The 23,056-nt window shown below is 41.1% G+C and overlaps 1 protein-coding gene across 1 annotated transcript in view; it reads left to right on the forward strand.

Moving 5' to 3' along the window:
* Positions 1 to 23,056, forward strand: part of LOC104405432 (1-phosphatidylinositol 4,5-bisphosphate phosphodiesterase beta-1-like) — a gene marked incomplete at its 3' end in the record, with an annotated part of 148,995 nt that overhangs the window by 124,143 nt on the left and 1,796 nt on the right. Inside the window, exons 3-6 of the mRNA XM_010014155.1 lie at positions 6,874 to 7,014; positions 13,596 to 13,675; positions 17,421 to 17,474; positions 18,040 to 18,115. Of these exons, the coding sequence (XP_010012457.1) occupies positions 6,874 to 7,014; positions 13,596 to 13,675; positions 17,421 to 17,474; positions 18,040 to 18,115 (351 nt within the window). The remainder of the gene's footprint in view (positions 1 to 6,873; positions 7,015 to 13,595; positions 13,676 to 17,420; positions 17,475 to 18,039; positions 18,116 to 23,056) is intronic.

The following is a 23,056-nucleotide window of genomic DNA, read 5'->3' on the forward strand; positions in this document are numbered from 1 at the left end:
GGAATTAATGTATTTCTGGCTTAATGATAATGAATTTGGTAAAAATTACTTGATATAAATGAATATATTTAAATATCAAACTTCTTATGAATCCTGTGTAATAATAGAAAAGGGAGTTTGGAGAACACTGTTTTGAGTATCTTTGATGTAGTAATTGGAGTATATTCATTTCACATGACTGTCATTAAGGAAGACAGACAAAATCCTGTCATTGAGTTTGTAGGTGTGATTCCCATGTATGGACATTCTCTTTAATCAGTGAAAGCGATTGCTGAAAGATAAACTTGATAGTTTTGACTTTGGTCTCAACAAAGGAAGGAGAGAGAGAAGAAAGGCACATTTCTTTGAAGGATAAGCCTCTCAATCCACGTGATGGGAAGTTCTTAGTCCTGTACTGTTGCTAGGTGATGTGTGCCAGGAGGGGTCTTTGAAATCCATATCAGGATTATTAACAGTAAATTTAAGCCCATTAGTGGGAGCATTTTGTTTCTGAGGGTCAGGCTGGGGCCTGGCAGCACTTCAGAGCTGCTCAAGAGGCCATGCAGAGTGATGGTCCCTTGGCAAGGAGAGGGGTGGGGTGGGACACTTGCAGTGGGGTTGTCTCACCTCCAGAAGTTAGACATCTGTAAATGGCTTGCACCTGCACCTCGTGTCCTGGTTAGGCAGAGAACCGTAGTCAGGTGTGTAATTTACTCCTCTCTGACACAGGTGGGGAAATAACCGCTTAGGGAGGTGCTTCACTTCTTGTTTAGCTGTAGATGCAGAGACTGGAGGAGACATTTAACCTCTAGAGACAAAGATAAGAAGGAACTCTTAAATGTCATCATGGACCCAAGAAGTCTTGCAGGTCAGAGCTGTGTGCTCTACCTACACATGCAGTGCAAAATCATTTCAACAGACTATTAGAAAGCAATTCCTATTCTTATGTGGTCTTCTGTGTTGCACTGTGGAGTTTGGTTGGATCACTTCAGTGGAGCTGGGGCTTGGGAAGTCTGCTGGAGTCCTTAGCTAGCCATAGGGGTAAGTGCTTTGGTTTTAAGAGAAACCTAATGTTTCTTATTTATACTGTCCTGTAATACGAACTTACCTGGTGCTTAACGGGTTAAGATCTGATGTTTGAAATCTGGGTCAAGTGCATTAAATATACAAGCTATATATATCTATGTGTGTATATACATTTTTGTTGATAAACACTCTGTGATAAAGCATTCCTGAAGATAAGACATTGTTCTATTTGAAGAAAATCTGTGGGAGTTTTGCCTTCAGCAGAGTCACAATGAAAGCTCCTATTTTAGCAAGGTTCTTTGTTTAATTTAAGCACAAATCCGAGTGTTTCCTGGAAAACTCTTTGCATATGTAGCTATCTAATTATGTTTCTTTCCTCCCTATCTCACCTCTCCTGGGATACATAAAGAGCTAGAAAAATATAAATGCAGTTTTAAATGCTTGGAAATCTTATTCTGATGAGCATGAAACTGAGATTAAAGTGTGTTGCCAGTTGTTTCAGATCGCTCCTGAAATATCGGGACACAAATATAGCCATTTGGGATTGTGGTAAAGAGCCTAGGGAATTCTGAAGCACCCTGATAGCTATGTAATATAGCTTAAAAATCTAAATAAAGCAAAATGTGTAATTCTGTCCAACCCTGCTTTAATGAAAGAAACATATGCTTTGGAGTATTTTAAAGTAAGAAGTGTGGCATTTATTTAGTACCAGAAACAGAAAGCATTTGGAATGTGCAAATCAGTTTGGCAGAATTAATGCAAATACCTGGTACATGATGAGTTTGTGCGTAGGGTTTGGTGGGGATTTGGTTTGCAGTGGTTTAGTTTGGGGCTTGGTTTTTCTAGACATCTACTTTTTGAAGGCTTTGAGAGCCACTTCAGGCCTATTGCTTCAGTAGAACTCAAGTATTAACTGATATTCTAAAGGCAACATTTTACTGCATGAGATGGGTGAGGAAATAATTTCAGCTGATAGCTGTTAGGGGCAGGGAGTTTGGCACTTTACACATAGAGGAGTGCATGATATATAAATAACATGTAATACCCACTGTATGTAGACTATACATACAAGTGGAGCCTATAATGACTCCTTTAGATGTTTTGCATTGTAAATGAATGTCTTCAAACACCAAAAATTTCCTATACTTTAATTACACAACTGTTTTAGTGACCCAGAAGTTGTGGCTGAGTCTTTTGCTAATCACCCAGTTTGGCCATCATGTTGTCTATTAAACCCCAAGGAAAATCTTTAGCATTGGATAGATTCTCCTACTGTTTAATGTAGGTTTGGGATCAGAGAGAGCTGCTCTCCAAGACGGTGCTGCATCTTTTGAGTCACAAAATTGATGCATTCCATCTGAGGTGAAACCTTGGCTGACCTGCTGCCTTGTGGCGTGTTTAAATCTCAGGTTGAGTTTTCCTGCACAGAAGCCTTGTAGATACATATATACAGATACCTGTATCTCTGTCTGTGTTTGTGTATATATACACACAGATATATATATATATAGAGAGAGAGAGATATCTGTATGGTTAAGTATTAAAACAGCAGAAACTTTCTGCAGACAGATGGAGTGCTGCAAGGTTTTGGAAACCAGTTTAAAGAGCTGGAGCTACTTATTAAAAGATGTTACAGCATTTAGTGTAATGTGCTAGGATTTCAGTGTAAAGAGCTACGTTTTGGTAACACCAGCCACAGCTGAAAGCAGTCTTTGTGGAGCTTGTTATTAATGTGGCTGAGCAGCCTCTTTAAGTTTATGTTATTTTTATGATTTCCAACTAAAGGAAAACAGAACAGGAGAAAGTTTTGGAAGTCTGTTTGAAATCTGTTTTTATCCATCTGTCTACAGGATCCTGGTTTCTAACAAAACATCGTTATTTAGCATTTGTTCATGGAAGTTGTAGGAATTCCATAAACTTTTATTATTCTTTTTCATTTTTATTATTATTTTATTCTTTCTTCTCTTTTCTTGCTGTGTTTTGGATTGATTTAAGGTGTCTTGTCTTGACAAATCTATCAAAAGAAATCAGGACTAAATAGGGAAGGCTTTTTACCAAATGAGCAGCTAGTCCTTTGGCCAACTCTTGCCTCAATATGACATGGTTAATCTGATTTGTAATGAACTCTGAAGGTGTTTGTGCTGGGATGCCAATCCCATCCTTGCCACCTTCTCTGTATTTCTCTGCTCACAATTTACATCTCTCTTGGGAATGTGTCAGTCCTATAACCACAGAGGTGTCCCACTGGGAAAACTGGCTTTCCTGGCCTGGTTTCAGAGCAAATCTTCAGGCAGCTCGAGTCCTTGAACTGAATCTCGTGCTAGACTTTAGAGGAAAGGAGGAAGCAAGGTGACATCCAGACCCCTTGAGTAAAGGAGGCGAAAGCATGTTCCTTCGTCAGAAACCATCAATGCAGACTTAAATCATTGTGCTACAAAGGGAACTTAGATGAGTTACTTAGGCACTGATCATCCCATGGTTATGTTCCTTAACATGGTAGAGCTTCAGTAGCTCAGGTGTTCAGAAAAGGACTACAGTCAATAGTAAATAGATACAATTCTGCTGAATGTCTCTTGAGAAGCTTAATTTGTTCATAATACGGCCCCAGCCTAGCAAAGAGCTTATGCCAAAAACCAATCTGTCCACTTGTGAGCCAGCATATCGAATGCAGCTCCAAACAGCAGCAGACTTTCAGTCTCGTTCCTCAAAATGGAATTATCAAAATCAAAATAATCCGATTTACATAAAAAGGCTTAAATATAGTCTTGCTGCTTGGGTTTTTTCCATGTCCTTTTCCTATCATCTCCACGGGAAAACTTGCTGACATTTTAAAAAGGGCTTTGATTCATAGACCTTCAGTAGTCTTCAAGATTTTGATAAAGGGTATTTTGCTCATCCTCTTAGTAGCGTTTGCAGCTAAGGGTGGTAATAAGGGACTAGAGCTGTTCGTGGGGAATGTGAAGAGCTGACAGTGTGTGTTGGTATCTCAATTAGAGTACTTCAGATTCGAGGACCAAATAATATGACCTAGATCGTAAGCTAAGGGCTAAGTTGTCACTGGCAAATGGAAATACATCTGTCATCCTTAAAGGGCACATACACTCATGGCAGGGGTGAAAAAGGATGTGAATCCTGTTAGTATCAAAATTATTCTCTTTCACTGAACTTCTAATAAAAGTGTCTATTTGAAGTCTGTGGAGCACATGGCAGATTACACTGAGGTAGCCCAGGATATGCAGTTTGTGTCTTTTATTAACGGGTTCTGGGTGGCAGCCAATGTATTGCTGTAAAGGACCGTGTGCTTCAAACTGTCATAGACAAGTCTTGGAGGATAGAAAAATTCAACTTTTTACTCATCCAAACCCAGGTACCCGAAGAGGATGGTCTCATTTCTTGTCTTTAAAATCTGGAGAAAAATCCTGTGATTTGGAAAAGCAAATTCATACTCATATTGCCTGACTGGCCACTTACTCTGCACTTTTAACAGCCTTACTGAGTCAGTCCCAGGTAACTTTTCTTTTGATGAATTCCCTTTGGAAGAAGCATCCCATTTCAGATATGTTTCTTTTTTGTTCTGTGATGCATGGCTAATTCGTGTCTTAGACTAACTAAAGCGTGATCCATCATAGAGACATTCTGTAGCTGACTATAAATACAAAAGCAAAAGGTTTATCTTCTTTCTTCTTTTGTTGATATTGATTGCAGTTCATCACTGAGCGAGCAAGAGGTTCAGCCAGGGCAAGGAAGAAAGGAATGACAATTATATGAAAGAATGAAACCAGATAGACAATCCTGTTCAGTTTGAGTTCAGAAAGAACGATGCTTTTCCCAGACAGGCCCTTGAGCAGAAGCATTTATCAGTCTGATTTTGGGTTTGAAACGGTAGAGAGTAAAATTCAGATGAGTTATCTTCTCCCAGAGAAATGAAACAAAGCTTTGTAGCATTCAGCCTGTAAATAGAAGAGAAAGTAACCCATCTAGTAATACACATCACTAACTTAGCGTCTTCAGGGCATTTCTCCAGCTTTTCTCCTAAGTGTAAGTTACACAATTTCTTTGTCTTTCTCATTCAAATCCTCATCTGGGAAGCGCAGCTACTATTTTTACATCTCTCTTCTGGTTTTCTCGTATGTGAAAGCCTGTCATTAACTTGTTTACCGGTGAAATTGGCTTTGGCTCAGCGCACAATCATATTCCTTCTTTACAGAGCTCTCAAATAGGATTATTCTGTCTGTTTTCCTGCAACGCTTGCCATCCTACCCGGTATTTAATGAGGCTCAGCATCATGTGATAGACAGCCTTTCTTTCCAGTTAATACACCATACTTCAAAATGCTTTCCTAAACCTTGTAAAGTATTTGTTGAACATATTAATAATTCCATTGCCTACAAGCAGATACGATACCAATCAGGAGATGCCCTTTAGACTGATGTCTTGTTGATACAGGATTTCCTGCAAGATCTATGAAAACCAGCCCTTTTTATCATCTTAAGCTTATCATCATGTTATACTGAACTTAATTTGTGACAGTCAGTGGAGATTTAGATTATTTAAAAGTTATTAAATATTAAGAAGTATCATAAACACTAAACATGCAGACAGTGGGGGAGAGGTTGAAGTGAGTGAAATGTGAACTGCAGGATATATTTGTGTCAGTTTTGAAACCGTTTGATCTCTACACAGAATCTGTCATCCCATAGAGGTGCTATTTGCTGGCCACTTTTTGGTATTTGTAGCAGAATGAAATATTGCCTTTCAGGAAACCTGAGCTTTCAAACTATACTTGTCCCATTCAAAGGATTGAAGTCAGTCATGCAGGGCTTCTTTTCATCTGTCTTTTGCCTTTATAAACTTCATCTTGAGGCCAAGGACCAAGCAGTTTTCTTAGTTTGAAAAACACTGAGTGCATTCCTTGGAAATGCTGCACCCTAATAGCAATAAGTAGCGTCACAAAATAACCTGAAATTTGTCTCGCATGCTACCAATGAAGCTGAGGTTCAGGCTATTATTAGCTGATAAAAATCTTTGAACATATCTTTCCTTCACAGAAATGTTATGTAGTCATTGCTATACTAAGGATTGGAACAGGCTGCCCAGGGAAGTGGTTGAGTCACCATCCCTGGAGGTATTTAAAAGATGTGTAAATGTTGCACTTAGTGACACAGTTTAGTGGTGGACTTGGCAGTGCTGGGTTCGTGGTTGGACTCAATGGTCTTAAAGGTCTTTTCCAGGCTGAATTATTCTGTTGTTCTATATTGAATATAGACCTGAAAAAAAAAAAAAGGCTAAAGATTAAATATAAATGGGATATATCTCATAATTTAAATAATACATGACTGTTTGAACATGGAGAAGAAAGGGAAGGGCATCACCAAAAATTCCATTATCATTTCATAGTGTTTGACAGTTAATTCCAACCAGTCTTCTTAATTCCTCAGGAAAACCGAAGTTCTCATGTTAAGATTTATCTAAAATCCATTAAAACCATAGAGAATCTCTCTGCCAAGGCCAGTAGCCTTTGGACAGATTGTGTTGTTTTGACAAGCAGAACAGTTTATGTGTGCTTAAATTCTGAGGCAAAAATAACTGCAAATAGGAATGTGCAGCCATCAACTGTACAGCTTTTAGTCTGTACTGTTGCAAGACAGAGCTCAAAGGCTTTGAGGGATTTACGGTAGTGATTTTATTCTGTGTTAATAACTTTAACTGTTTTAATAACTATTTAACTGTATCAGAAACTGGCACCATCATGTTTAAATTGCTTGAAATAATATAAGTTTTCAAAATTGAAGTATGTCTAAAAATAATCACTTCTTTGGTATAAGTATTTGCAGAAGTTTAACTATTTTGCAATGTGTTTACTTGCAGGATCCCAAACTGCGTGAGCTGTTGGATGCTGGGAACGCAGGAGGTCGCCTGGAAAATCGAATGATAACTGTTGTCTATGGCCCAGACCTGGTCAATATATCGTACTTGAACTTGGTGGCATTCCAGGAGGATATAGCAAAGGTAATATACATTCATCTGTGTCATATAAAATTAATGTTTCTAAAGTGTTAGTTTGAGGTACAGATAAATGAGATGAGTGGATTGCTATGAAATGAACCTCAGTTCTGTTGCAGAGCTGTGCTGCTCAGCACCAAAGAGGAATTGTGCAATCATTCTTTTCCAGGGAGTTTATTTATCAAAGTTTGTGCCCCTGGTATTTGTGCTCATCTTCAGAACATTGCTGTAAATCACACACACACACTGTGAAAATAATGGTACACACAAATTTTTACTCAGCGATGAGATGCGTGTAGTGACTTTCCAAACACATCTTGGGATCTTTCAGTAGTTATCACCCTTTTATGCTTGTTCTAAGTGTATGTGAATTATAGAATCATCTGTGAGAACCAAGTTTATAACTGGTTGACTTTTTAAGGTTGGCCATATCAGAGTAGTGGGAATCTACAGTTCTACCTTGTACACTCAAGTAGTCAGCAGACACCTTGTTTAACACACACATAAACATTCCTGTTCATATTCAAAGGTCAGTTTTAAGCATTGCATTTCGCCTACTGATAGCCCTTTGATAAGAATCACGTAGCCGGTGTCATTACCTTAGCAAAGTACTTTTTCCATGCAGGTATACAGTCCCTTCCTTTCTGTCCAACGTACCACACAGCTGTTTGTTCCAAGCAAGTTCCAGTTGATATTAATACATCTTTTGGTTTTGATTTCTTTGGGATTTTTTCCCCCTTCTTCCAATTTCTAAACAAGTCTGCTGTATTTATTGAAGTGAGAGCTCTTTGCTTTATCTATTCCAAATTGACATTGAAAAGCTACTCCTCTTTCCGCTTCTATTCGTACAGATAACCACACACAGAACACACTTTAACATGGTTTGCATCCTCAAGTCCACTAGATTGCACTAAAATGATAGTTTCTGTGTAGACTGCAGTTATTTAACAATAGTACTGAGTTATTTTGTCACCTCACAGGCAACAAGGCTGGTGAAAAATGGTCACAGGATGAAAGTCTTGAGCAAGGAGGATATATTTTTGCTTGCCAGGTTTCTGTCTTTGCTAATCTTCATTAGCCAATTGGTCAGCTTGGCAAAAACACAAATTCCACTGTCTCACTGGTATGAAAGAACAGAAACAAAATGAGTTTGTGGTGGTCTGTGGACTGCTGAGTGGGAAGTGCTGTCCCCGGCCTTGAAAACACGCAGCTATACTGCACAGGGTGGTTAAGAAATCTTAACACTGTAAAAGTGAAAACGATTGAAACAACACTTCAGTGAGGAAAAAACAACTATCTAAGCCCATGATGGGAGATGCGAAGGTATGCTAAAGCTTTACTAGCAACAACTGTTAGCCCTTACCATGGGCGAATCATCCAAATCAGAAGCCTTTTTCCTCTTTTTTGCTTTGCTGCCTAGCCTACAATCAGTCGAGCTATAATCATTTGGCCAGCACAGTGCAGAAACTGGTATTTTAGGGCTGTTTTCTGTTTGATAATGAAACCTTAAAATACAGGAGATAAAATCATGTTTTAGAAAAGCTTGGCTGCTTTAAATCCTGAGTAACTCCTACAATCTGAGTAACTAAGAACCTAAATCTTCCTTGTTATTTGTAAATGCGGTGGACCAAATGAATTACTATTTTCTCAGCCAGGCACAGTGGCCTCAAGATGTGATTTTCAAAGCACTGCAGATTAGCTGTGCTTGCTCTGAGATCACACAAAGTATCCTGATTGTTTCAGTGAAAACCGAGTTTTGATCATTATTGAATGCATCTAAAAATTCTTCCTTTTTTAACATGTTTTCCAACTTTGCATAAGCCAGACCACAGAATCTGGTCCTTATCTCCAGGACTCATGTAGTGACTCAGAGAAGTCGTAATAAATAAGCACATGAGGCACAGATCATCTCTTCAGGGAGCTCGGAGAAGGCATGTGAATACAGAACGTTTTCAACATCACACATGCAGATTTTGACCCTTCCTGTTGCTGACATTCCAGGGAAAGCAAGTGTCAGGGAAAAACTCCCCCACCTTTCCTTTTTCAGTGCATGAATATTATTTGGATTAACTCTTCATTTCCGATACCTTATCTTTCAAGTTGTGTGACAAGTATCAGTCAGTTCTTTCTTGGGAGGAGAAAGGCGAAGTAAACTTCAATGATCACAGTGAGGCAGCTAAAATTCCTTAATTATGGGGGTTTCCTCCTCTTCAGGAGGCTTCCTATGATGCTACAGACTCTGTTCGTCACATCCACTGGCCAAGTTGTGGGAAAGTTATGAAAATAGGAGCCTTGGTCTGTTCAACTTGCTTTAAATAAACCAAAAACAAAGATAGAACAGACAACACAGTCACATTGTATTGTTTTATGTGCATTCCTCCAGGAGAAAGTAACTAATGTTTGAAGTACATTAGTGATGAGCTGAAGGGCACTGTGCAGCCGGTTTGTTCCAAGAATGCAGCTTGAAATTCATTAGGTAATGGTCTAATAGGCAGGTTGCTGGACATGTCTTGATGATGGAGAGAAGTAGCACTGATATGGTGCTTGCTTATTTTCAGATGGGTGTTCCTGTGCCTGTCATGGAACAGGATTTGTGACTGTCCATACACATAGAGCTGCAGAAGCCAGGATAAAGGAAGAAGTTTATTGTCAAACCCCATTCTGAGCAGATGCTCTTTTTCTGCCTTTGTTCCCAACATGAAGTCATCCAACCTGTGAACATCTGTGTTTGCTCTACAGGATTTCATTCTCTTCCCAAATCCATGAACTTCAAAAGTGAATGTCTCATCTTTCCCATCTCTTTCCTCTCACTTTCTTTTGTGCCTCTCACGCCAACTCTGTCTCACCACCCTAATCCATCCTGGCCATTTGCTTATCTAGAGGCCAAGGAAATCTGTTTCTCCTTGGTTTGATGAGCTTTGGATAAGATTCATCACTAAGAGATGATGAATTCCTCCGTAAATGAAATGATGTCATCAATGGTGATTCAAAAGTTGTGCCATACTTTGCTTTCCAGCATACATTTTTATTTGTCCAACTTCCCTGACATATATGAGAGCTCGATTAGTATAATAAAATGATAAAACAAACTGTATAAGTTCACATCCATTTGATGCATTTTTAACTAAAATTCGTAAAGATGCTGAAAGTGTGGAATTTGAGGAGCTTGCTTTGTTAACCTCCCACCAAAAACAAATGTGCAAGAAACACTGCCTTCACACGGAGTCACTTCTGATTTGAAAGAAGTGTTTTCAAGAACGTGTGCTGTCTTTTCTCAGGAAAAAGATCTCATTGCTTCTGTTGAGATAAATGTCTTACCCGATGTATCCTGATGCATGTAATAGAGGAATTACTTCACTGAGCAACAGATTTCCAAATGAACTGCTGCTTATACGCTACCTGCCAAAGCATAGAACAGTTAAATAATCTGTTAAAGTTCACAGGAATGATATAAATACGAATTAGTGTAACAGGACGTAGCCAAGAGGAGATCGAGTTCAGAGAGTTCTTACCATGATGGATGGGACTTGCTTGGAGTTGAATGGTGGAAGGCTGGGTTCTTCCGCTACCAAACCGGATCAGAGCCTTCCAGTCTGCAGTTTATTGGCACTAGTACAGTCTTATTTCAAAATACCCAGATTTATATTTTCCTATTGTTGCTGCTGTACAGGAGGCTGCTATAACCTTTCCACAGTAGGCTGTTTTCTTTCTACACGTAACAGTTTTCCACCCTGTGGAGCGCTCTCACCAGGAGCTGCCTTCTGGAATTGCTGCTGCTGGTAAAGATGGCTGCAGGGTACAGCGTGCTTGGGGTTAGAGTGTGGGCTTTGCTCTGTATCGTGCAGCAAACCCAAGGAAACAGAGCCATTTGGTAGCTGAAGCAGCAAGACGCATCTTGGCTCACAGCTTGGTGCAAGCCCATCAAAGTCAGTCCAGTGCATCTCCTTTATTTCGGTGAGCCTGTGCTCAGGGCTCTTGTTCCCCCTCCTGCTGAGGGTTCAGACCACTGACTGGAAAGATGATGTGATCCTTGGCTTATTTTCTGACCTTGGTTTTTTGGCTGTGGCTCTGTGGTGGCTGGAATTAAGACCCTAAAGTGGGAGAGGCAGTGAGCAAGTATTGTTGACTTGGCATCTACATTGTCAGAAATGGCTCAGCCTGTAAGTAGCCCTTAGAATATTTGGCAAGAGCAATGTGATCACTTTGAAGAGCCAGGAAAAGCTAGCAAAGGAACATGGCAAGACTGTTTATACAAATAGTGCTTGTGAGAGGCACATAATAACTTAGTTCCTCTTGCATTCCTGTCAACAAGCACTCGGACAAAGAGAAGGAAGAGCCAGGTTGTGGGATACTCCTGAAGTGCCCCAATTCTGTGTTCTACAAAATACTTCAGTTTTAAGCCCAGCAGAACCAGTAAGATCAAAACAAAGTTTATCAAGATTAGTTAAAAGCCAACATATTTTTAATGTCTAAATCATCATTTATATTGCCAATAATCTCTGCAGCCGTTAGTGTCATAGGGAGAAGGTTTAACTGCTATTATTAGTGCCTAAACAAAACAGTGTTTACAAGATGAGCCTATTCTGAGCCTGGAAAAGTGAGTTGCCAAGAAGAAAAACAGATGCTGCCCTTAATACACTTTCTGTTCCAAGAGTCACAGCAAAGCAGTTGTGTTGCTAATGAACCCGACTCCTCTTCTTTCTCACACCCCTGGCTTTTCAGATTAGACCTGAGAAGGAAAAACAATTAAAGCAGCAAAATGGAAGTGGTCACGAGAGGTGGAGGGGAGGGCTAGCTCAGCACAGTGGTTGCCTCCAGAACAATAAGGCTGTGGCTGAGGGAGGAAGGTTTCTCAGCCGGAAATAGCAGTACGAGGAGATGTGTTGTCGCAGCTGCTCAGGGGTGAGGTTATAAATGGGGTGGACTTAAGGATCTGATAGCTGAAGGGTGTCAGAGACCTGTGTAACAGTAGGTGTGTAGGTGGCCTTATCTCCTCCTTTCTGGAAGCGACTGTGTGACACCAGTTTCGGGATCAAGATCTGGTAACTTCAGGGAGAAAACTTTAGCACATTAAAAAACCAAGAAAACATTATAACTTCTGAACCTCTCTCAAATCAGTCACCTACTCAGGTGGAAACCCAGGGCTTTTTAGGTAAAACAAGCTCCAAAGTGATGTAGCAACATGTGTTTCATTAGGAGTCAGTGGTGCTTTCCATCGTTATCAATTTTTGTCAGAATGAAATCACCCTTTTTTTGTATCTGTCCTCAAACAAGAAGAGCCAGGGAGAGTGGATGACTCCCAAAGAGAGGCTGTGGCAACGGGGATTTTGGATCTGGACTGGAATGAAAGGAAACTCAATTTTGATTTCAAAGAAAACTTAAGTTAAAAAAAACTAAACCTCACATTCTTTGCAAAGGCACTCTTTGTTTTCGTGCCTTTCTTTCAAAGGAGTGAAAGCCAGTGCAGAACTGCAGTTGTGATTTAGAAGGATTGCAATTAAGGATTAGAAATAAGCACCAAGCCAGCAAGGAAAAGTGCACTGAAGTTGTGAATGAAAAGCTGCAGGAGAGACCTGCAAGGGAGGAGAGTGACAGGACAAGCAGTGAGAGTTCCAGCCTTGCTGGGAAGCCAGAGAGGTCTGAGACTTAAGGGAAGGACTTCAGCGACACGCATAGAAGTGAGAAAAATTAGTCAGGAAAATAGAGAGAGGAAAAGTGAGGGAGAGCCATGGGAAGCCTCCATCAGCAGCTGGAGGACATTTCCCCTTGTGTCAGGTAGCAAGAGGGAAACATAACTTAGTTAGATGGGGCCACGTGTAAGCATGTGCAGTAGGGAGGAGAGGAGCTTTTCTATTTGGAGTTGCATCTTATTCCTTGTATATCAGAATAATTTGAATTTATTCCTATATATTTCTGCTGTGTTGGGGGGGGGGGGTTTAAATGTTGGCTGTAAGAGCTAAGGTGAAGTCAGTGCTTACAGTTCTTAATTTGGTATCCACCATAAATATAAGGCGTGATACTTGTTGTCTGAATCACTTCATGACCTGTAGAGAGTGTGGTGTGTAGGCTCTTACAGCACACTCCTACAAGAGGGGACGCTGACACAAGAGACTTGCTATGGTATGGTCTGCATCCCACCCTGTCAGCTCTGTTTGTCTTCAGAGGGATTTAAGCCCCTTTCAGCTTCATTTTGTAAGAATGGTGGTAGAGAGGCTCCTTTTTTAATCCTCAGCCTGTCAACCAGAGCAGTGTCACTCACACAAGAAAATGTGTTTTTCCAGGGCATTTATTTCACATCCTTCAGGAACTTGAATGTGTTTTGCATCAGACATTTATCCATATGATTTATTTCTTTTTCAGTTCAGTGAAATAAGATACTTTTAAAGATACATTTCTATCAGTCTTAATTTCTTTGCAGCACAAGCAAATCAGGTCTCACAGACAAGGAGGGAAGCTGTAATTGGAAAAGATGAAGTTCAGGCTTTAATTAGGCACTTTTTACTGACGATGTAATGTTCAGAACTATTCTGCATTGTGGAAGTAAACATCTAAACTAAGCCTCACTGAATCAACTTTTCTCTTTGTAGGAATGGTCAGATGAAGTGTTCAGTTTGGCAACAAATCTGTTGGCACAGAACATGTCAAGGGATGCGTTTCTGGAAAAAGCGTAAGTCGCAGTGGCTTGAATGCTGTGGGTGTTGCTCTTTGCTCTGCGTCATTTTCCTCTTGGCTTCTTAGTCACAGTGTCATCTATTGTTTCTGCTTTGATGAGTTGTCACTTTTGTAAACAAAGGCTTGTCCTTTCTTAGGGTTTAAAAAAGCCTGTTATCTAAACGTCACTTAAACAAAAATCCTGTTTGGGTGCTTCTTGCAAAGTACTAAGTCATAGCAAAAGAAAACAGAATTAAATGCCATGTTCCCCTTGTACACCAAAGTAGTAACTTGCAGTCTGAAGCTCTCCGTTTAAAATGAAAGAATATTCCAGACTGATTTGTTTCAGGTTTATTGTCCCTTTTGTTCTGTTACTGATCAAAAAATGAGAAATGCAAGTCCATTTTCCTCAGTCTAATCTCCCTGGCTTTAATGTGATTCAGAGGGAAGCATTGCATCCATTCATCTGGATTGCTTTGCCCAGGGCACAGATTCCAAGTTGCTTTCAACCAAGTAGAAAAGCTATTTATGAGAACATTTGGGGTGTAAAAACAAACCTCTGAAAGGAAAGAGAACTAAACCTGAGATTAGCAGTTCTTAAGTAGTTGATAAGCACATGCTGAGGAAATTTTAGGTAAGTAATAGCACTGAGGACAGTATGGCAAAGCCTACCAGATAGTGATGGTGATGAGCTGGGGTACTTGCTGGCCTTTGGAGGTTCTAAAAGAGGAGAGAGACCCTCCTCAGCCTAAAGTTGGCTGTTTAAATCCAACTTTGTGTCTCCCCCAAACATGTTTTAATTTCTGCTCAGAGGCAGGGGCTAAGTACCAAGCTGGGGCTTAGGTTCCTAACACTTGCTTCCATCCAAGAAGCAAGTTAACCCACCCTTCTTCTGGACTTCCAATGGCTGTGCGTGCCTAGTTTCATTAGATGTGCACATATTTAGTCAGAAGGTTCCTTACTGCTTAACTTTAATCCCACATACATATTCCCAGGTGCCTGTGCTGGGAAGGAGGGGTGCGTGTGTTTCCTTCTCACAGTGCTTGTTGAGATGCAGCAGAAGTCAACAGAATTTCTTGTAGAAACTTTGAAGGTTGGACACTGCAGGAACGACAGCTTTGTATGTGATAACACCGTGTTGGGACAGCAACGATGTGTTAGGCAAACAAAATCCCAAATGGATGGGAACATTTAACATTTCCTGTTGGCTCCCCATGTTGACATTGGAGAAAGCACTGTGCTAACCAGGTGTGAGAGCAAGAGCAGAGACCACTTCCTCCAGCTCCTTAGGCTGTAGATGAGTTATGGGAGTGATTTGTTACTAATATTTCCATGGCTCTTAGTCTCAAATCCCTGGGTGGCCAGCAGATTTTGCTGACAGGCCTGTAATGGGGAGGATTGTGACTATACCTAATGGCATTTTCATACCAGATTCAAAGGAGGAACATGTTATCACACAGTGAAGTAGAGCCAGTCTTATTTAGAGCCATTTTTTGGTGATTGTTCAAGTAATACTAATTAAAGATGTAGTCACTGGACACATCGCATAGATTTCGGTGAGAGCCAAGCATGGCATTCCTGTGTCTTTTTTAACTTCCACTAATTAGTGAATCATTTGGGAACTGTGGGGTTTCCAGGGTCCACTGCACAGATGCCAAATCAGAGTCACTTTAGAAATCTTTGATTCAGAAGATTAAAAATATTTCCCCACTATAATTATTGTACTAAGCAAAGGGTTGGGTGCACTCCTGCCAGAACCCTTTCGTTGAAATAGAAAAGAAAATTACATTAGAGCAGAATGAAGGCTTTTTTCTTTGTGATATTACACACTTACAGCATTGGAAGTGCAGTAATAAACAGCTTGAGCTGCTTTCCTGTGGTTTGGTCAGATGAGAAAAATAAGGTTAATTTGGAGGAAGGGCTGGTTAATAAAAACTGCTATTTTTGTTGTAATGGGCTCATTCCTCTTTTGTAGCCGTGTAGTGTAGGGTTGTGTTAGGGTGCAAAAATGGATGCTGGAGTACATTAGTACTGCAATACTGCCCTGTGCAGTGATGAGCAAAGGGTGACTGGGATCAGCATTTGTCATTCTTTGAGTCAGCACTGCACTGCTGAAATGAGTCCGTTCAGCTGCTACTGATGGGAGTTCCTCCTAGCAAGCTTTTTGACAGGAATAACATGCTTGGTTTTCTTAGATGGAAGGATAATGGCTGCAGAGGGGAAAAACAGTGTCCCATGCATAGCAAAGAATTTGGGAGGGAAAAAGGTGGCAAGTACTGGTGGGGGCTGACTGTTCTTCAGACACACATTTTGAGTTTGCTTTAACTGAAGATCAAAATTCTTCTCCCCTCCAACCTCTCCCATGATTTTCTTCTATTTCTGGCTTTCTTGGCTGTAGAGGAAAACACTAAATGTGACCAGAATGTACTCAGAAGCTTAAAAAATAGAAGGGAAAATAAAATAAACCTTCTTTTACAAACCACTGTGATTTTTCCTTTTTACTCTAGATCAGTGCTGGGAGATGGGGCAGGGGGATAATGTTTTTGTCTGTGGACACAGCAGCACAAGAGATTTCAGTTTCCAGAAGATGCATTTGAGGAGACCAGGATCTGTGACAATGTTCCTCTCCTAGTTAGGGATCTTAGCACATACTGTGTTTTTGAAGCGGTTGCTAATGGCATTTTTGGTTGGGAAGAAAAGGAGAGTTTATTAGAACCATGCAGTTCCTTTTGCTTTTGGCTGGCCAGTGGGTAAAGTGAAAAAGTTTTTAAAATCCTCTTAAATGCTTAAGTGTTGCCACATTTTTTACCAGTTTATATATCTGCAAAACTCATTTCTAGTTTTAGTTATATTCAAGGGGAAGACACAAAGCACTCAAGATCATGCTCTTTGCAGGCTGCTGCTGGTAGACATTGTGCTGGTAACCGGTAGTCCTCACATAGTGAGGGGAACATCAGATCGCAGCTGTAGGCCCAACTGCTTCTCATTAAAGCTGCTGGATGACTCCTGTTTCAGTAGGCTTTGAATCAGTATGTTGAATGGTTTGGACAAAGATAGAGACATCCTCATCCTGCTGCCTTAATGAGGATGTGAGAGAAGTCACAGGTCCTGAGATATTGAGATGCTCTAAATACTCAGTTCAAAAGCTGGATAATTGCCTGCCTTTGGATGGATCAGCAGGTAATTTTTATCCTGCTTCATACTGGAAATGTCTTGGACTTGCCCAGGGCTGCTGAATGTACTGACACTCTTGGTAGTGCAGAGATATTTCAGTTGCCAGCAATTTGACTTCCTTCCAGCTGAGGAGTGATGACATCTAGGGTCAAATGGAGAAACCTTCACAGCAGTGTTTTGCGGAGGGCTTAGGGAGGCAGGGATGTTGGTGTGCAACATCCCGGGACAATTTCAGCCTCTGGAAGAGGAGTACAACCACCTTTACAGTCAAGTTGTGTAGCTGTGTGGCAGTCTAATCTGCTGATAGACTGGTAGGCAGCCTCGGGGAGAAGGAGCTTGGAGGGAGGATAAATTTGTACCTTAATCCTATTTACAGTGTCCTGTTGCAACACAGACAGTATTTGATACTGCAGCTGCATTACTGTTGAAGGAAAAGGTATTAATGATATCCCAATGTGTTTTTGTACTGGCAAAAAAGCTGAGTGAATCTTTCCATGTGGTCAGAGCACTAGCATTGAGCTATAAAGGTGGTGGAGAAGTACTTGAAGATGCTGTCAGAATAAACCAGGATGCTTTTCTCTTCACAGTTACACGAAACTTAAGCTGCAGGTGACTCCAGAAGGGCGCATTCCTCTGAAGAAGTAAGTTCTGTTCCCCCTCCTTACCATGTAATCTCTTGTGATTTCTGAGTGTGCATATGTGTTTGGGGTGTACATGTGACCTCTGTGTCTAGAACAATAATTTGATCATCTGTTTATAACATGTACTGCAGGAGAGTATCTTGTGACTATCAGGATATGTCTATTCAAGTACCCTTTGAGCTAGATTGCCCTTCTCATCTCAAGCAAGACATTTAGCTTCTCTGCCCTTCTTCGTTTCACTTGTGTATAATAAAAAAAACCCCATAATTTCTTTACCTTAGAGACATGCTGTGAGGATGAGTATGTTCAAACTGCATGTCACTGGGGAATACGAAGAAATCAGTGGTGACTTTCTCAACTATCTGCTCTACTGGCAGCTTGTGTTGGGTAGAGTTAAACTCATTGTGGGCACCATTAAACTCGCTTGTGTTACTGAGCAGCCAACAAATGGAAATAAGTAGCTAAAGACCTGATAGACTGTGAAGTGCTATTCAGTTGTTAAGCCCCATGGGCTGTCAAGGCATGCCTTGAAGCTAATTCCCTCTGTTTTGGCTTCATTTTGCAGCATATACCGCTTGTTTTCGGCTGACAGAAAACGGGTAGAGACCGCGTTAGAAGCTTGTAATCTTCCATCTTCCAGGGTAAGCATCTGAATTTATTCCTGGGCCTTACAACATGTTGCTTATATTCAGTGGCATTTACTCTCTACTGAGGACAGTTTGTCTGAGACCGATCGTGCTGTGCTGGCCTTGGTAGGTCCTCAGCAGCCGGTCTCTTTCCCACACAAGTTCCTGTTAACCCACTTGCAAATGTGAGTACCTTTGATCTGATACCGTGTGGGGACCAGAAGTGCCTGGAAGAAGTGTGAATAGATGAAATGGAAGGGCTGGGGGTTGTGGAGCCTCTCCTGGAGAGTCCTGTGAGAATATTTAAGACTCTGAAGACAGTTGCACATTTTCAAGGCATGATTTCAGAGCAGTGTTAGCTCGAGGTGTAGCTAATGGGGCAATCTGTTTCCTTCTCACAGAAATATCTATAGCTTGAGATAAGTCACAGTTTAAACTCACTGTAGCTTATCTGAAAGGTGGATGGAGTAAATGTTGAAATGCTCTAGCATCAGTTGTTACTGCTGTGAGGATGGAGCCATTGTATGCTGCTAATCCAGGATATCTTCTCAACCTGAAGCATTTGCAGGATGGTACCTCACCTTCAGGAAGGCTTTTTTTTCAAGAGGAATGAGCTCAAGAAGGTGATTCTAGTTAACCCTGGAGTGAAGATGTCCTTAGTCTCTCCTCCCAGGTGGAGATTCTCCTCTAAAAAGCTTGTTACAGGATTACTCCTACATCTGGAGAGACAAGAAGTGAGGCAGAACTAGTCTGTGGTAGAGGAGAGCTCGCATCTCCTGATCCCTTGCTCTTGTAGAAAACTGTTCTGTGATATGCATTCAATATTTGCTTCCCCGATGGTTTAACAGAGCCAATTCCTACAGCTCCAGAAAAGTAATGAAACAAGATCTTCACAAGCCAAACCTCAGATTCTGCTCACCAATGAGACTTCCTTCATAGGTCTTGGAGCTTAATTCCGTAAAATTTCAAGGAATATCTGTAAAGTAGGTATAAAGTATTATAATAACCTTATCTAAAGCAAGGTCATGAGGTTAGAAACATGGAAAGAATAATTTTAAGGATGAATTTTCATTGTTAGCCGACAGGACAAGATGTGCAAAACATCTCTGAAGTGCTGCTTTCGAAATCAGTTGATTTATCACTTCTGTTTACTACCTATCTCTGGGAAAAAAGACTAACCTAAACATCACTGGAGTCCTTGAAAGAAACTGCACCTTTTTCTGCTGTTTATTTAAGTAGAACCAATTTTACATGCATATTGCTGGATATTTGTTGCTGGGATACCATCTTGAAAATTATTCATAGTATAAAGCAGATCCTTTCTGTGCTTGGGACAGAAAAGAAATACACTTCGTGCAACAAAGAGAAAGCTGTTTTGAGCAGCTTTGAAAAAAAATGTTTTAGAAACCAAGTGCTTAAGAAGCATTAAACTCTAAATCTCATAGAGGTTATAGAGCAGAAGAAAATCAGCACTTCAGCTGCAGCTCTTCTCCTTTGTGTTCCTGTTTGTTTGAACAAGTAAAATTCTTAGCTTCAACTTGGAGCTTTTCTGCCCTGCTGTACTGCAGGACAAATGGTGTTCCTGTAGAGCCTTGGAAGAGCACTGGACTCCAACACATGCAAGACTTGAATATATATCAGGGAATCTTGCTCAACAAAATCACCAAGTTATTCTGAGACTTTGTGAAAGTCTCTCATGGACATCAACAGCTTGGGCTTCTTGGTTTCTCGTATTCATACCTCATGAAGATCCCTCTAAAGATTTCTCCCCATGTTTCCATACCTCTCATTGCTTTAGGAAGATACGGGGGTTGTGGGCCTGAATTTCACATGGTGTTCTGCTGCACCTCTCAGAACCTGGGAATCACCCTAAAAAACAAAATGATTTTTGTGGTCATGGGTAAACAGATCCCAAGTCAGCATTTATCACTCTCTTCCTGACTCATGGCTTCAAGGTTGGGACAGTCACTCACCTATTTTATGCAGTGACTTGAGGACAGGGCAGCCTGAGCTGTGCTGCCAGGGTACCTTATAGCTTCATGGGCTTCTCTGTGACAGTACAAACTTCAGCGTCCACTATCCTGCACTTCAGCGTGTTCCCTGTGTGTGTGCTCCTCAGAAAACCTCGTGAGACAACGTGTAGGAGTTGCATTTAATGTGAGAGGAGAAGAGGTCTCATTGCCTTCATCCTGCTGTGGAAGAGAGCATGAGAGAGGCTCCCCAGAAATGCCAAAAATGAACTTTTTTATTGCATATTTAGGGCCCTTAATAAGGGATGGATTCACTGCAGTGCTGAGTGCTCCAGCCCTGATTCAGCTGAGCAGGACTGCACCCAATGATGACCCAAGTCAAGCCCATTTTCAAAACATGGACTTAGTTACTTAATGTATTTCTGGGTTGGACCTGGCAAGTGTAGAATCCAAGCCCTGTGTGATGTGATTTTCAGCAGCATTCGTTGTCCAGTAGATCTGGAGGCAGAGGAATGTTTAAATAAATGTTTGAATTAAGTTTTAAAATATGCCAATGAGTTTTGGAGTTTGGCATCTGCTTCCCCTGTGATTTTCTTTAAATCTTGGCTACTTTGGGGGAAGGGGAGGGGCTTTTTGTTTGTTTTGGTTTTAGTCAAAGGTGCCTTAAATAGAATTTGAAGAGCTTTATTTTAGCTGCCTGTTTGGCTGTGAAGGCTGTTTTCTGCCTTCCAGTTAATGTAGAGGTTCACAATGAAGCACCCATGAGTTTGACTGTTAACATAAATAACACAACCAGCTATCAAGTCCTGCGTCTGCAAATAATCTGAATTAGCTGTTCTGCTGCCAACTGTATGTAACAGACTGGATACAGATGTTACAAAAGCAGGCAGGTTACCAGACAAATCATAAATCAACAGTGCTTCAAATTAGCAGAGTCTAAACCACAGAATAAAATCGAATGCCAGTGTTCAGCAAAGCTGGAAATTAGGTTTGCTCTCACGTGGTAGAGAAAGTTTGTGATTTGTTCATTTGTCTCAAAACCAGAGATGAGCACATAAGGTTTTTGGGTGGTTCCACTGAAACGTAGATTGCTTAGACCAGGCTGAGGAATGGGGCAGTGCATTTTAATCCCTTGGGACCAGCTTTCGTCTCCCATCTAGCTCTCTCTGTTTTGTAGTCCACTGGCTACATTACTGGTAGGAAACCATAGAGTGGATTTGGGTTAGAAGGGACCTTAAAGCTTGTCTAGTTCCAACCCATAAAAATAATTAATAATTAAAAGGTTCTGTAGGCTTCAAGATTTGTGTTCGTTATCCCCTTTGTGGATGCGTGTTTGGTGACGTGTTGGGAAACTGAGATAATTTTCTGAATTGGAGCTGAGTAGCAAATAAAAGCCTGGATCTCAGGTTACTGGGAAAGACCCATATTTTGTTCAGTTGAACACCTTCAAATCCCTGTAAAGGAATAATTCTGTGGTAATTACACAACCAACATTTAAAATGCCCTTAGGAGAAGCACTTGCTGAGGAGCAGTACCCTGCTGAATAGGGATTATAGGTAGAGACAAGAGAGTGGGGTGCCAGCTTAACAAGAATATTCACAAGCTGTGTGAATGCTTTAGGATTCACAAAGGCCTTTAGGAAAACACAAGTACCAGCAGTGCTGCTCTTAACAAAAAGCAGCACAGTTATCAAATTAAAGTGTAGTGAGTGCAGTTCACACACAGTTCAGTGTCAATGGCAGCTCTCACTGAAAGGAGCTATTTCCATCCTCCAACTCCAGGTTTCAAACTTCTCCATTGCCCCTTGCACTGGATTTAGCAGTTGTGCTATTGGTGAGTTACCTGATCCCAGAGAGAAGTTCGTGGGGTTGTTTTGGCTGGGTAAGTTTAGAACCAGCTCACCCTGCAGCCACTCACATGGCAATAAGAGGAAGGCACAAGGGGCTAGTGGTTGGTGACTTTAGATGGTTGGAGCCTGGAGATGGGTACCCAGGTGCACAGCAAAACAGCCCAACTCGGTCTGAGCATGAGCTGGGTCAGGTTCAGTCAGTGATTGCAGAGCTATGGTCACAGTACAGAATCTACTTGGGCCTCTAAAGGCTTCATAGATGAACAGAGAGATAAAGCGATCCCTGTGGCGTCCATTCATTATTTAATTTAACCTAAAGCAGGAAAAATAAGAAAAGTTTCTTTCCATCTAACAAAGGCTTGCCACAATGCTTCTGGTTCCCTTGGCAACAGCATTAAACAGGCAGAATAAGTAAAAGCAATGATTTCCCTTATCAACAGTTTGTTTCTGAGACGACCAGGTTCAATGGTGTTTGAAAGCATGTGGCTTTGTGTCCAAGTTACAATCTTCCTCCTCCAGTTTATCAGATTTGGACATTATTTTGGAGCTGTGGAGAGGTGTCACATGGGCCCATGGTGCTACTGGAGACTACATGTCATAGCTTTTGATAAAGGTAGCTTGTGTGGAGGAAACTCAAAAATCAGATTTTCAGTATTTGCATCGGATGTTTTTTGTGTTTTCCTTTTTCTTGTTCCTTTATTTAAGGCTTTCTCTGCACAAAATACAAGCTTCTGTGCTAGTTTGCTTTCATAAAATCATAGAATAGTTTGTGTTGGAAAGCCCTTAAAGCTCATCCAGTTCCAACCCCCTGCCACGGGCAGGGACACCTTCCACTCGAGCAGGTTGCTCCAAGCCCCTGTGTCCAACCTGGTCTTGAACACTGCCAGGGATGGGGCAGCCACAGCTTCACAGTGATTATGCTCACTGAAGCACATGGGCTGAGCTTTGCTGGCCAGCCACCCTGCTGGGAGGGAGCTCAGAGCCTTCATCAGGACTGAAATACCTATTTATGCTATAGATAAGGGGGTTAGATGGGGAGATGTCCTTCCTTTTTTCTTTACAGGTGCTCAGAGAAAGTGATAAATTTGCCTTACGGAAACTGAGAGGATAAGACTTATTTGTATGTTCTGTGAAGAC

This window comes from Nestor notabilis, unplaced genomic scaffold (genome assembly GCF_000696875.1).
Source record: "Nestor notabilis isolate BGI_N333 unplaced genomic scaffold, ASM69687v1 scaffold2825, whole genome shotgun sequence".
Lineage (NCBI taxonomy): Eukaryota > Metazoa > Chordata > Aves > Psittaciformes > Psittacidae > Nestor > Nestor notabilis.